Genomic DNA, 12683 nt, shown 5'->3' with positions numbered 1-12683 from the left:
ATTTTTCAAATGGAAGCCTAGTCTCTCCCCTCCAGCCTAGGAAACATTCTTTGCTGTTCAGAATATACCCATTTCCTTCTCCCCAGAGTGAGTGAGTCAAGCTCTGGGTCTGCTCTGTTCACTCTGTTTCATAAACCCTGTGGTTTCCCACTTGGCACCTTCCCAGACTCTCCCTGTACCTGCCCATTAGCTGCAGGATACCTTTCCCATATGTCACTTAGTTCCTGGAACTGGTCAGATTGGAGAACTCCTGAACTTGCAATGCTTACCCAGTTTCTCCTAAAAATGACCAGGGGTGGCTGTATGTGTATAAATTTACGTGGACCAAATTTAATAAGGTGCTTATTATTTGAACGACATAAAAGGCAGGCACCGAAAGAATGCTGTACTAAATAAAATCAAAAGCCTTGGACAGGACAACCAAGTGGGATGTGATCTGATATCAGAAAAAAACACTTGGGGATCCCTGGGTGGCGCAGTGGTTTGGCGCCTGCCTTTGGCCCAGGGCGCGATCCTGGAGACCCGGGATCGAATCCCACATCAGGCTCCCAGTGCATGGAGCCTGCTTCTCCCTCTGCCTGTGTCTCTGCCTCTCTCTCTCTCTCTCTCTCTGTGACTATCATGAATAAAAAAAAAAAAAAAAAAAGAAAGAAAAAAACACTTGCTACAAAGAACATTATTGGAACTAATAAAATTGTAATATAAGCTGTAGATAAAAATATTTATCAATATTAAATTTCCTATACTCGAAAAGTATACTATACCCTTGTTCTTGGGAAATACACTCAAGTATTAAGAGGTGAATCTGTAATTTAGACTCAAATAGTTCAGAAATAAAAACTATGATGGGGAGGGATGAGGGGCAGGAGGAGGGAAAGAGAATGGATGATAACACAAATATGACAAAAAATGTTAAAAGCTGGTGAATCTGGGAGTTCTTTGTGCTATTCTTGCCCTTTTCTCTGAGTTTGAAAATATTTCAAAATAGAAAACAATTTTTTTTTTAAGTTTTTAGAAAGATGCTGAAGATTCTTCTTTCCAAGAAACAAGATTATCTGTGAGGTGGTAATTGTTAAAGCTGGATGGTAAGTGTATGGAATTTACTATTTTTTGTATGCATTTGGAATGTTAAAAAAAGAGTGCACACAAGAGTCCTCTTTTTATTGGCTGAAACAGATGTGTTTCATGGCCACTTCATTAACTAGCACAGCCATTACAGCTTTCTTACTCAGAGCTAAAGCTTCCAGGTCAGGATGCCCTGGATTTAGGGACAGGCCCCAATCTTCAACTGAATGCTTTTGGTGAGACCACATCAAGCCTTTTAGAAAGATGTCTAGACCCACTTATGGTCCGGATGCCCTAAAAACCAAAAAGATGAGGCAACCGATGATACACCTGACAATGGACTGGAGAATGAATTAGGTCAGCTGCAAGAATTTACAAGGAAGCATGAGACCAGTCTTAAAAGAAATGAGGCCAAGTCCTTATTATTTTTTATAGCAGCAAGTTCAAACTGAAATTGAAAATATAAATAATTAATGTCAGAGATGTGATGCTTCAGGCTACGGACATTCACACTAACAAGCATATAAGTAAAAGTAAAAAGGGATTCTGACATTCTGTAGGTTTGGAGAATGCTCCCAAAGCTATCTGCAAAACTGAGTTAACTATTTTCCTTCTCATTAAGGAGGCTGAACGGAGTCCAGTGGGGATCCCTTAAGCAGTACTTCCTAAGATAAGACTAGGTAACTAGAGACTCCTGGCTCACTTTTATAAACCTTTACTACATCTGCACATGAGCTCGGTGAAAATCTCAAAAAAAAAAAAAAATAAATAAATAAATAAATAAATAAAATAAATAAAAAATTCAAAGGTTTAAAGATATGGCCTGAATTTTGAAAATGCCCAGTTCAGACATTGTTCTTACCTTCTTCTGCCAACTCCTTCGTAATGATGAGTTTCCCATGGCGGAGGTAGTTTAGGATAGGACCAAAGTAGGTGGGGTCCCTGTCAATCAGATAGGCCCCTGTCTCGTCCTGCCAACCAAACACAAAGGTATCACTTTGGAGCGTTCAGACGAAGTTGGGGCAGGGTTTCAGCCTCTCTGTCACAATTCCTTGGTGAGAGGGCAAGTTTCGTTAGACGCTGCTTATCACAAACTACTGGCAAGAAGGCTAGGTTTATGTATCTTGTATCTTGCGCTCTGAGATCATTTCAGGTGGGGTGTTACAGATGTCTAGTCAAATCATCTATGTGTTTCCTTGAACTTCCAAATCTCTGCTTGGACACAATTACCACCATTATTCTCGGGGATATCTGTTATAAAGAAAGTGGAAGAAAATGCCATAGTTTGATCATTTAAATCTTTGCTTGAGATGGACATTCACAGTTGTCTACTGCCCCCGAATCACATTCTTAATTCTAAGAAAACCTCTGTATGGTTGGCAATACTGAACTCAAGCCAGCATCAGTGGGAGTCTGCATTGCCAGCTGTAACTCACACACCCCAGTTCTGTGCCCAGAGGAAGCTTGGCACTGCCAGGACTTGGCACTGAGCAGCTTTAATCCTACTCATCTTTACAGTAAAAGGAACAAGAAGAAACTGGCTTCTATTGCAACGAGAGAGATTTAGGGTAGATAAAAATAATTCCTTTATAAGCAAAGGTTTTGGAATCTCCTTAAAGTTAGGGCAGGACAGGTCTCCATCGATCTGAGATCAATCAGAGGAGAGGCAGAGGGTGAAAAAAATAACATCAGCCAATCTCTACCCAAACCCTACTGTTTCAATATAACCGGCTGAGTACTATACAGGACAGAAGGTGGTGTAAGCTATGGTCAACGTCTTTAAGCTGGCAACTAAATGATGAATGTGTTAATAAACAACACCTCAAACTGGAAACGGGTTGGAAGTGTCTCCGTCACCTCTCAACTTTTGGTTAGCAGCCATGCATCTTGCTCAACAGCATTCTTCAGTTTTCATTTTCCGATGGCCTTAACCAGTCAGCTTAGGTTTGCACTGGCAACTGTGCAAATCTCTTTCTGAGGCATGTATCTGAGCTCTAATTTGGTCCTAAAACACTGTTACCAGATACGTATGAGCTCAGGGCCCAGGACCACAGGAGAGAAGTGTGCTATCACGAGAAGCACTTCCTGCAGCTGTCAGACCCAGGCTTTCACCCAACTTGGCAGAGGGGTCCGAGAGGAAGTCTGAGAAAGCTAGGAAGATGCCTTCGCTCAACCCTGACCCAGTTCTGGACGCATCTGGCAGAGGCAGTGAGGGGCTGACGAGGAGCCAGGGGAACACTCGTGGAGATCTGAGGGGCGGGCATGAGAGGTGTAGAGAGGGATACGGAGAAGGGGTGTGGAGCGGGTTCTCGTAGGAGCGGGTGGGCACTGCGTGGGGAAAGAGTCGCTGGGAGCGAAGGGCGGGGTCAGAGGGAAAGCCGAGGTGCGACTAGGATGGGGGGGACAGCCCCCAGGGCCAGCCTGGCGGGGGGTGGGGGGAGGGGGGTCCCGGCCCGGAAAGCCCGCCGGTGAGGAGGAGCGTGTCGCAGGAATTCGGGGACGAGCTCGGAGGCACGAGGGGGCTCCGAAGGCCGGGGGCGCGCCCGAGGGCGGGGCGCACCTTGTCCGAGTCCAGCTCCGGGTCCTCCTGGCAGCAGAGGCGACACAGGAAAGACTTGGGCTCCCGGCCTAGGGTCTGTCTGGTGGTCACGAAGTAGGTGCCGCCCACGTTCAGCCGGACCCAGCGGGCCGCACCGCCGCCCCCTGCCCGCTCTGGCGGTCCCGGACCCGGCTCCAGCGGCGGCGCGGCGGCGGCGGGCTGGCGGCCGTGCCCGCGGGGCGTGGGGCCGGCGGGGCGAGGGCTGGGGGGCCCGCGGCCCGGGCCGCCCCCGTCGCCCAGCCCGCTCCCGCCACCCCCTCCCAGCCCCGCCATCGCCGGGTCCAGCTGCAGCTCCGCCATCTTGGGCCGCCGCCGCCGCCGCCGCTGCTGCCCGCGCGCCGCCGGGCCGGCCCATCTCTCGGCAGGGAGAGCCGGGCCGGCCCATCGGCGGGGGTGGGGCTGGGGGAGAGGGACGGGAGCGCCCCCAACCAGCGCCCGGGGACCCGTGAGGGGGAGGCGCTGCGCCCGCCCTCGGGGGCGGGACTTCCGGAGCCAGTCTCCATTTCTACGGGCTGACTTGAGCAGCAAGGCCCGCCCCTTCGGCTTTGGGATTGGCTCAGGGACGCTTTCCGGTGACCCACTTCCGTCCCTTGCTGCTGTGGACTGTGGGCCGCCGGGGTCGGTGAAGGTGAGTGGAGTTCGGGGCGCAGGTCCCGGACACCGGCGGGCCGCCCTGTTTTGCCCTCTGCAGTCCTCGCGTCGACCATTGTCGCACTCCCGGCGAGGAGGCCGGGCCCTGCGGTCGTCCGGCTGGCAGAGCGCCCGGGTGTAGCTGCCGCCGCCACCGCCGCTCTGCTGCGCTCTCCGGTCCTCTCCCCTCCCCCGCGCGCGGTCGCGGCGCCGGGCTGTGACCCTGCCTCCTCTGACCTCCTCCAACCCGGGTCTCGTTCCGCACAGCTTGTGTCGTTCGGTCCGTCCCCAGCGCGGCCGACATCGACATTCCGGTTTGGGGGCTGGGGGAAACGTGACCCCGAGATGATGTTAACTTGTTGAGGGGACACTCGGTCTTCTCCTGAGGCTTCCAACATTGGAGCGTGCGAAGCGCTCGGGGCTCCTCGAATGCAGGGTCCGCGTATCCTTTCGACAGATACTCAGCACCTCGTTCTGGGCGCTGGGGATTCAGCAATAAATAAAGGACAAAAATCCCATCATCTACGAAGCCTACCTGCACTGGTGCTTGGAAAAGTCTTGTAAGGGCGCTTATTCTTCTGGCGTCTTTACAAGGCACCTGCTGGGGTGTCTGGCTGGCTCAGTGGGTGGAGCATACGACCCTTGACCTCTGGGTTGTTAAGTTCGAAACCCACCTTGGGTGTAGAGGTTACTTAAAAGTCATCTGCCCATCACCTCCATTCCTGGAAACCGGCTGTTGCTGAGAGGGAGGGGAAGCAAGGGGCAGGTGTTGGACTAGTTCCTTTTTTTAAGATCCTGAGAATTTCTTCCACCTCCTTTGGGATCCACCCCATGGTGTGTAAAGGCCTTTGACATTTCAGTCTTTCTCCCACTGTCTGACACTGATCTTAACTTTAGTCAATTTTCTGATTTTCTTAGTTTTAAAAAAATGGCTGTAACTACTTTCCGTTTTCTTTCACATTCACATATGTACTGAATACCTCTGTTAAGGGTATTGGTAGAAAAAAAACGGGGTTATGTGCTAGTGCTGCAGAAGATAATCAGAAATAAATAAGAAAGCGCATGGGATCCCTGGGTGGCGCAGCGGTTTGGCGCCTGCCTTTGGCCCAGGGCGCGATCCTGGAGACCCGGGATCGAATCCCACGTCGGGCTCCCGGTGCATGGAGCCTGCTTCTCCCTCTGCCTATGTCTCTGCCTCTCTCTCTCTCTCTGTGACTATCATAAATAAAAAAAAAATTAAGAAAGCGCAGGTGTTATCAGTCAGGTAGGGAGTGGGTGGAGAGCCCCTGAAACTTGGTAAGACTGTAGGGCAGATTGATGTGCACAATTTCACTTGGTACTTTTAACAGCCTTCTGAGGTAAGAAGGGCTGATTTTATCTCAATTTTTCAGGTGAGGAAATTCTGGCCTAGGTTCTGTTCTATTTAAGGTTTGTTGAAACTTGCATATATGTTTAGGTTCTGTGCACTGGGTAATGTGAGTAAAACACATGCAATCAGACTGGAAATGTATTTAAATGATCACTTTTATGCAATGCGTACAACTAGAAGTATTTACAAAGGTACATGAAGAGCAAACACTAGAGAACTGGGCTTTTACAGTTGAGTAGGAGTTGGAGAATAGAGGGGGACAGCCTCGGGGCAAATGATGTGGTTATATGCCAGGTTGCATCCCTTGAATTTGAAAAGCTAAACTTTCCTCCTTATTTAGTAATCCTGATCCCTATCCTTTTAGTTTATAAATATACTCCTCAAGCTCTTAGAATGCTGATCAACTTTCTAAAGATTTGCATGTTTTTAAGGTGCCATTTAGAGGATTCTCAGTAAGAGCCCTGTTGTGATCTGACCTGTTTTATTTTCCAGGATCTCAAGATGGCTGGGCGAAAACTTGCTCTAAAAACCATTGACTGGGTAGCTTTTGGGGAGATCATACCCCGAAACCAGAAGGCCATTGCCAACTCCCTGAAATCCTGGAATGAGATGCTTACCTCCAGGTCAGTACCATTCTGAGAGGGACCTCCTTGCTACTGAATGTGGAAGCAAAACAGTGATTTGGAATTACATATGAATTCCTTATGGTCTTCTGATATAAGGAAATCCACGCATAGAGGCGCTTGGATGGCTCAGTTAAGCTTCCGACTTTGGTTTTGGCTCAGGTCATAATCTCATGGGTTATGAGATCAAGACTCATGTCAGGCTCCCTGCTTAGCAGGACATCTGTTTGAGATTCTCTCCCTCTGTCCCTTCCCCCCACTCAAGCACACGAGCTCTCTCTAAATAAATGAATCTTTTTAAAAAATGCATGCATTTTTCCAAGTGAAAGTAGTTTTTTGACATTCTATGATCTTCCTCCTAGAGAAAAGTGTGATGATAGCTCTAGGCCATAGGGATAACAGGGAAAGTACTGTGTGAATTTTCTCTTGCTCATAGAACAATATTAACTTCTGCTTTTCCATGTGAGCAGGTTGGCTACTCTTCCTGAGAAACCACCTGCTATCGACTGGGCTTACTACAAGGCCAATGTGGCAAAGGCTGGCTTGGTAGATGACTTTGAGAAGAAGGTGAGAGACTTCAGGTGGCTAATGCACTGGTCTTGTAGTGTGGCTTGTGGGTGCGGAGCAAAACAGTAGGTAATTACACATGCAGGATGACAGCATGGAAACAAGGGTGCTGTTAACAGTCAGATCCCAAAGGAAGCTCAGGAAAGATGGGTGTGATCAAAAGTCTTGAGGTAGTAGATTTATATGGTAAATATGTGCAGAGAATTCAACGTCTTCATTCAACAAGTTTCTTACCCAAAGAAACAGTCCAGTATAGCCTTAATCAGGGAGCCACAGGGCTGTGGAGTTAAGTTTCCATCCCAGGTCTTCTCAATTATTTTTTAGCCCCTCACCTGTCTCCCTAACATCTTTTCTACCCTTTCACTATTTTCCTCCTTTTTCTGCTCTTTTTTGGCTTAATGTCTCATCCACTGAACGTCTCCTGACATTTACATGTTAAACCTCAGTATCCAGATTTTATTTGTTTATTCATTTGGCAGAGCTTTTCAAACAACTGCTCTCTGCCAGGTACAGTGTTCATTGTGGGCTGTAGGACTAAGCAGTCTTCTAAGAAGACTGTGTTCATCACCATGGGGTAAATAAACATTACTTCTGCCAGTCAGTCCATTAGGGTTTCATTTGAAAGAGAAGTCAGAGTTTCTTCAGGAGTACAAGGTTCTAGGAGGCCATTTTTGAGGTCATCAAAATCCAGCTGTCCTTTTCAGATGAAGAAACTGAAGCTCATCATAATAATTGTCCAGTTAGTGACAGGACTCAGAACCTTGAGTTCCTGTTTTCAGGGTAATACTCCTACTACAGCATGCTAGCTAGATGCATACTGGTTTCCTCTTGGAATGGAGAATGTGTTTTTATCTATAAGGATTGGTGGGTTTGAGCCCTTTCTTTGGATTCCCCAGTGTATTAATAACGACTGCCCCTGGGGCACCTGGGTGATTCACTGGTTGAGCTACTGCCTTTGGCTCAGGTCATGATCCCTGGGTCCTGGGATCGAGTCCTGAATCGGGGAGCCTGCTTCTCCCTCTGCCTGTATCTCTGCCTCTCTCTGTGTGTCTCTCATGAATAAGTAAATAAAATCTTTAAAAAAATAACTGTCCCTGTGTTTGTAGTTTAATGCCCTGAAGGTTCCTGTGCCAGAGGATAAATACACTGTCCAGGTGGATGCTGAGGAAAAAGAAGATGTAAGTAGTCTGGACTCTATTTATTCTAAAGTTTTCTTACATTAGAAGTTAGGTTAAGGTAGAGTGAATTAAAAGCAGTAAAATAAAACTGTAGAAAATGCAAGTACTCTATGGTGACAGTGCTTCAGTAGTTGCCTGGGACTGGGAGGGAGGGGGCTGATAAATTCGTTCACTGTCTTTTTTTTTTTTTTTTTTTAAAGATTTATTTATTCATGATAGACATAGAGAGAGATAAAGAGGCAGAGACACAGGAGGAGGGAGAAGCAGGCTCCATGCACCGGGAGCCTGACGTGGGATTCGATCCCGGGTCTCCAGGATCGCGCCCTGGGCCAAAGGCAGGCGCCAAACCGCTGCACCACCCAGGGATCCCCTCGTTCACTGTCTTGATTGTGGTCATGGTTTCACAGGTGGATACGTATATCAGAACTTCTCAAGTAGCCTTCTTGCAGTATGTGCATTTTATTGTTTGCTGGTTATACTTCCACAAAGCTGTTAGAAACAAGGAGTTAGAATTGGGTAGGGAAATTATCCAAGGTAGTATTCAAATACCTAACTATATGCTTGAAAGTATGAAAACCAAATGTGGGGGGCGCCTGGGTGGCTCAGTTGTTGAGCATCTGCTTTTGGCTCAGGTCATGATCCTGGGGTCCTGGGATCAAGTCCCACATCGGGCTCCTTGTAGGGAGCCTGCTTCTCCCTCTGCCTATGTCTTTGCCTCTATGTGTCTCTCATGAATAAATAGTCTTAAAAAAAAAAAGAGGGCAGCCCGGGTGGCTCAACGGTTTAGCACTGCCTTCAGCCTAGGGTGTGATCATGGAGACCCAGGATCTAGTCCCACGTGGGGCTCCCTGCATGGAGCCTGCTTCTCCCTCTGCCTGTGTCTCTGCCCCTCTCTCTCTCTCTCTCTGTGTCTTGTGAATAAATAAATAAAATCTTAAAAAAAAGAGAAAGCCAAGTCAAATGTGGGAACCCAGGTGGCTCCACCAAAAGAGAAATCTGGCTAGGAGATCAGGCGGCTTGTCCTGACATTTAGTCTGTGAAACACGGGCACTCTGTAGGTTGCCTAGGTGAATAACTTTCTGACAATCCTTAGTCCTGCTAGAGTAAGCTGGTTCTCCTGTATGGGCTTCTTTGTGCATTTAGGAAAAGCTGTAGTTTGCTTCCCAAAGCCAGCATTCCCTCTGGAGTCAGGACAGCCACATATTCTGCATACAGAGTGGGAAAGCAAGAGTGTGGGGCTCTGGGACTTTTGTCTTGGGAGCCTCAGAGTCAGGACAGTACAACTTGGTTTCAAAACAGTATCTCCCTTCTCTTCAAGGTGAAAAGCTGTGCTGAGTTTTTGTCCCTCTCAAAGGCCAGGATTGAAGAATATGAAAAAGAGGTAAGGATCAGCCTTGGCCTGTGCATGTAATATGATTTCTCTCTTTCATGGCCACCCATCTTTCACCTAGCAGCAGTAACCTACCTTGGATTCTTTTTTTGCATTTCTGTGGCCCTGTTTTACCTTGACACAATTCCCTTCTTTTCAGCTGGAGAAGATGAAGAACATAATTCCATTTGATCAGATGACCATTGAGGACCTGAATGAAGTCTTCCCAGAAACCAAATTAGACAAGAAGAAGTATCCCTATTGGCCTCACAAGCCAATTGAAAATTTATAAACTTGAGTTGAGGAGAAAGCCCCGGCCCTCATATTATAAACATTGGACATTAAAAATAATGATACGGTGTTGTGTGTCTTGAGGCTCCTTTGCAGTTGAGATAATTACAACTCTGAGATGCCCTCACTAGAAGTGGACTTTTTGTTAAAATGGAAAGATGAGCCTACAGGTATGTGCTGGTGTAGTTACCTAATGGTTAGAGTGTGTAGGAGCCAGTTAGCCCTCAGGGCTGCTTATATCTTAACAAACAACAATAGGGCTGATGACAGTGCTTTTCACTGAACTATGTTAAAAAGGAATCCTCTACTCTCTTGAGCTTCCTCTTTGCTTTCAAACCACTGGTTTCTAAGCACTGCTTCCTTGTACTTGTCTCTAAGTAAGTCAGAACACAAGGACAGACAGATGGTCCAACTTGCAGATGTAACAGCAGGGTGAGTGGCAAGCAGGGATCTCCTTTTCTGTGCTTCAGTTCCTCAGCATAAATGTGGTATGAAAGGACATTTTGTTGCAGAGTTAAAACATTACAGTTTTGTATTTGAACATAGAAAATTATTTCAATATCATCATTTTGTTTAAAAATGTTCATACTATTGATCCGGCTGGCTCAGTTGGTAGAGCACAGTGACTCCTGATCTTGGGGTCATGAGTTTGAGGCCCACATTTGGTGTAAAGATGACTTAAAAAAAAAAAAAAAAAAAGACAAAGTAAGGTGAGATGGTAGAAAGCATTCTATTGCCCTTGAAGTCAGAGGATCTGGTCTGCCTCCCACTTTACTCTTAGCATTTAAAATTTTTTTAAATTTAAGTTAATTAGCCATACTACATCATTAGTTTCTCTTTTTGAGCATTTAATTGCTTGTTTAAACTACTTGTTTACTGTTTTAGGACTTGCCTTTTCTCATTCACAAACCTCAGGATCATAATGAAAATTAAATGTGGTAACCCGGGAAGGTTCTAAGTGAGCAGGAGTTCTGAGCAGAGGCATCTGACCTGATAAGGCTTACATCCTGTAGGAAAAACCTGCAAGAGGAAGGGCAGCATGCACAGACCCAACAGTCTTTTGAGATTGCTAACAAAGATGGCAGATGGACTAATGGAGAAGAGCAATGATGGCTGAGGGTACCTAGAAAGCCGTGTGGTCTTAAAGGACATAAGCAGAGGAGAGCATGGGCCCCATCACCCCTGATCATACGGGCAGGCACTATGCTGAAGATAAATTGTGGTTGAGGGCCAAGATGTGTTCCATGGAGAGGTGCTTTAGTTACAACAGTCTGATGCAGGTGTGCCTTTAATGTACAAAACAGAAATGAATACCACACATTCCCTCTCCACTGTGAATTAATTGGCACTGAGCCATCTCTCTGAAGATTGAAGGATTCAGACAAGTGAAACATGAGGAATCTAATAAAACATTCAGTTTGCTTTTGGAGTGTGGTTAGAACTCCCATTCAAGGAAGGACCCAACAGTCGTCCCTGGGAAGTTTGGTAACAAGAGTCCCTAGCATTGGAGGGAGAACCTTTGGAAGACTTACTGGAAGAGATACCAGTGAACAACTGAACATGCTCTCTATCCAAGACATTTGGGTAGAATTGGGACACTTTTAAGTTGTATAGTCTCCTGGGTGGTTTGAAATTTTTGCATTGAGCATGCATTGATTTTACGTTGAAAATAATTACTAGTGGGATGCCTGCCTGCCTCCATTAGTGAAGTGTGTGACTCTTGATCTCAGGGTTGTGAGTTCAAGCCCCATGTTGGGTGTAGAGATAACTTAAAATATTAAAAATCACTAGTAAAATGGGACTATGCTTTTAAAATTACCAGAGAAAAATGCATCCTATATACCAAGAGTTAAAGATAGAAATCAGCAAAGTAGCGTAAATAAAGAACCAAACATACTTAAGATAATTATGAATTAGTAAAGACCCCCTATTAGAAGGCATTGGGTCAACCCAAAATCCAATCACAAGCTGTCCATCCTTAAAAAAAGGTATCAAGCGTTCCAATTCATTCAAAAAATGCACTGAAGGAAAAAAAATATGCATTTATCCTGCCTTTTTGAACTACTGTATTGGGACGCCTAGGTGGCTCAGCGGTTGAGCGCCTGCCTTCAGCCCAGGGCGTGATCCCGGGGTCCTGTGATTGAGTCCCACATCAGGCTCCCTGCATGGAGCCTGCGCTCTCGCTCTCTCTCTCTCTCTCTCTCTCTCTCTGTCTTTCATGAATAAATAAATAAAAATCTTTAAAAAAAAAAAACTATTTCAGGCACCTGGGTGGCTCAGTTGGTTAAGCACCTGCCTTCGGCTGAGGTCATGATCCCAAAGTTCTGCCCCGCACTGGGCTCCTTCCTCAGTGGGGATCCTGCTTCTCCCTCTCCCTCTGCCGGCCACTCCTGCTTGTGTGCTCACTTGCTCTCTCAAAATCTATTTATTTATTTATTTGCTCTCTCAAAATATTTAAAAAATAAACTATTTCAACTAATAGACATAATTAAAGTTCTTCACAAAGTATTCAAGCCAATAAATGTGGAAAAAAGTAACATCAGAAAAGTCACTATTTTGTAATTCCTAATGAAATAGTTTTTTTTAGGCCAAGCTCCTCACTGGGTGAAACCATTACATGAAAGGTTGAGGAACTTGACCATGAGCAGGCTATCCGTTTCTGATGCCAAGCCTATCTCCTGTACCTTCTGATACACTAAATTAAACATAGCACTGTTTGGAAGGTGTTTTTTTTTTTGTTTTTTTGGGTTTTTTTGTCAGAAAGTTGAACCTGACTTTAATTGAGGCATTGAAACTAACTTCCAATTTAGAGGAAATACCTGGGATAGAAGAACAAGTTAAATGACACTATGAAGTAAAGATAAATTAAAAATATGGGACATTTGACCTTTGTTTTTTAACAAGTCAGTGGTGCAGGGTAAGGTAAGAGGGAAAGCAGGGGCAGCTTTAGGTTAAAAAGAGGCTGAAAAGACCCAACATCCAAATCTTGTGT

The 12683-nt window shown here is 45.9% G+C and overlaps 2 protein-coding genes and 2 long non-coding RNA genes across 7 annotated transcripts in view; 2 read left to right on the top strand and 2 right to left on the bottom strand.

Annotated features, from left to right (window-relative positions):
- Window positions 1-1086, top strand: part of LOC144287002 (uncharacterized) — a 21836-nt gene extending 20750 nt beyond the window's left edge. The window contains exon 3 of the long non-coding RNA XR_013354934.1: window positions 1009-1086. This is a non-coding gene — a long non-coding RNA (uncharacterized LOC144287002). The remainder of the gene's footprint in view (window positions 1-1008) is intronic.
- The window catches only part of KCTD2 (potassium channel tetramerization domain containing 2), a 15539-nt gene extending 11560 nt beyond the window's left edge, over window positions 1-3979 (bottom strand). Inside the window, exons 1-2 of the mRNA XM_077854174.1 lie at window positions 3626-3979; window positions 1928-2036 (exon numbers count right to left, since the gene is read on the bottom strand). Coding sequence (XP_077710300.1) covers window positions 1928-2036; window positions 3626-3964 — 448 coding nt within the window. The 5' untranslated portion in view covers window positions 3965-3979. The remainder of the gene's footprint in view (window positions 1-1927; window positions 2037-3625) is intronic.
- ATP5PD (ATP synthase peripheral stalk subunit d) lies at window positions 3564-9751 on the top strand. Of its 4 annotated transcripts, none has more exons than XM_077854179.1 (6): window positions 3564-3718; window positions 6156-6286; window positions 6757-6853; window positions 7960-8031; window positions 9350-9412; window positions 9561-9751. In XM_077854179.1, exons 2-6 carry the CDS (start codon window positions 6165-6167, stop codon window positions 9690-9692), a joined length of 486 nt encoding a protein of 161 aa, XP_077710305.1. In that variant the 5' UTR covers window positions 3564-3718; window positions 6156-6164; the 3' UTR covers window positions 9693-9751. The 4 variants fall into 4 exon arrangements, with proteins under 4 accessions (XP_077710305.1, XP_077710308.1, XP_077710307.1 ...); XM_077854182.1 differs by lacking the exon at window positions 3564-3718 and adding an exon at window positions 4140-4292; XM_077854181.1 differs by lacking the exon at window positions 3564-3718 and adding an exon at window positions 4604-4854.
- LOC144287000 (uncharacterized) overlaps window positions 8403-12683 on the bottom strand; it is an 8009-nt gene continuing 3728 nt past the window's right edge. The window contains exon 3 of the long non-coding RNA XR_013354932.1: window positions 8403-8520. This is a non-coding gene — a long non-coding RNA (uncharacterized LOC144287000). The remainder of the gene's footprint in view (window positions 8521-12683) is intronic.

Source organism: Canis aureus, chromosome 16 (assembly GCF_053574225.1).
Source record: "Canis aureus isolate CA01 chromosome 16, VMU_Caureus_v.1.0, whole genome shotgun sequence".
NCBI classification, from domain to species: Eukaryota; Metazoa; Chordata; class Mammalia; order Carnivora; family Canidae; genus Canis; species Canis aureus.
This window is presented reverse-complemented; position numbering and strand designations above follow the sequence as displayed.

Excerpts from the sequence above, each read along its gene's own strand:
- ATP5PD (XM_077854178.1), top strand. Across the intron at positions 6,287-6,756 it reads AATGAGATGCTTACCTCCAG|GTTGGCTACTCTTCCTGAGA; the intron begins GTCAGTACCATT and ends CCATGTGAGCAG. Across the intron at positions 9,413-9,560 it reads TTGAAGAATATGAAAAAGAG|CTGGAGAAGATGAAGAACAT; the intron begins GTAAGGATCAGC and ends CCTTCTTTTCAG.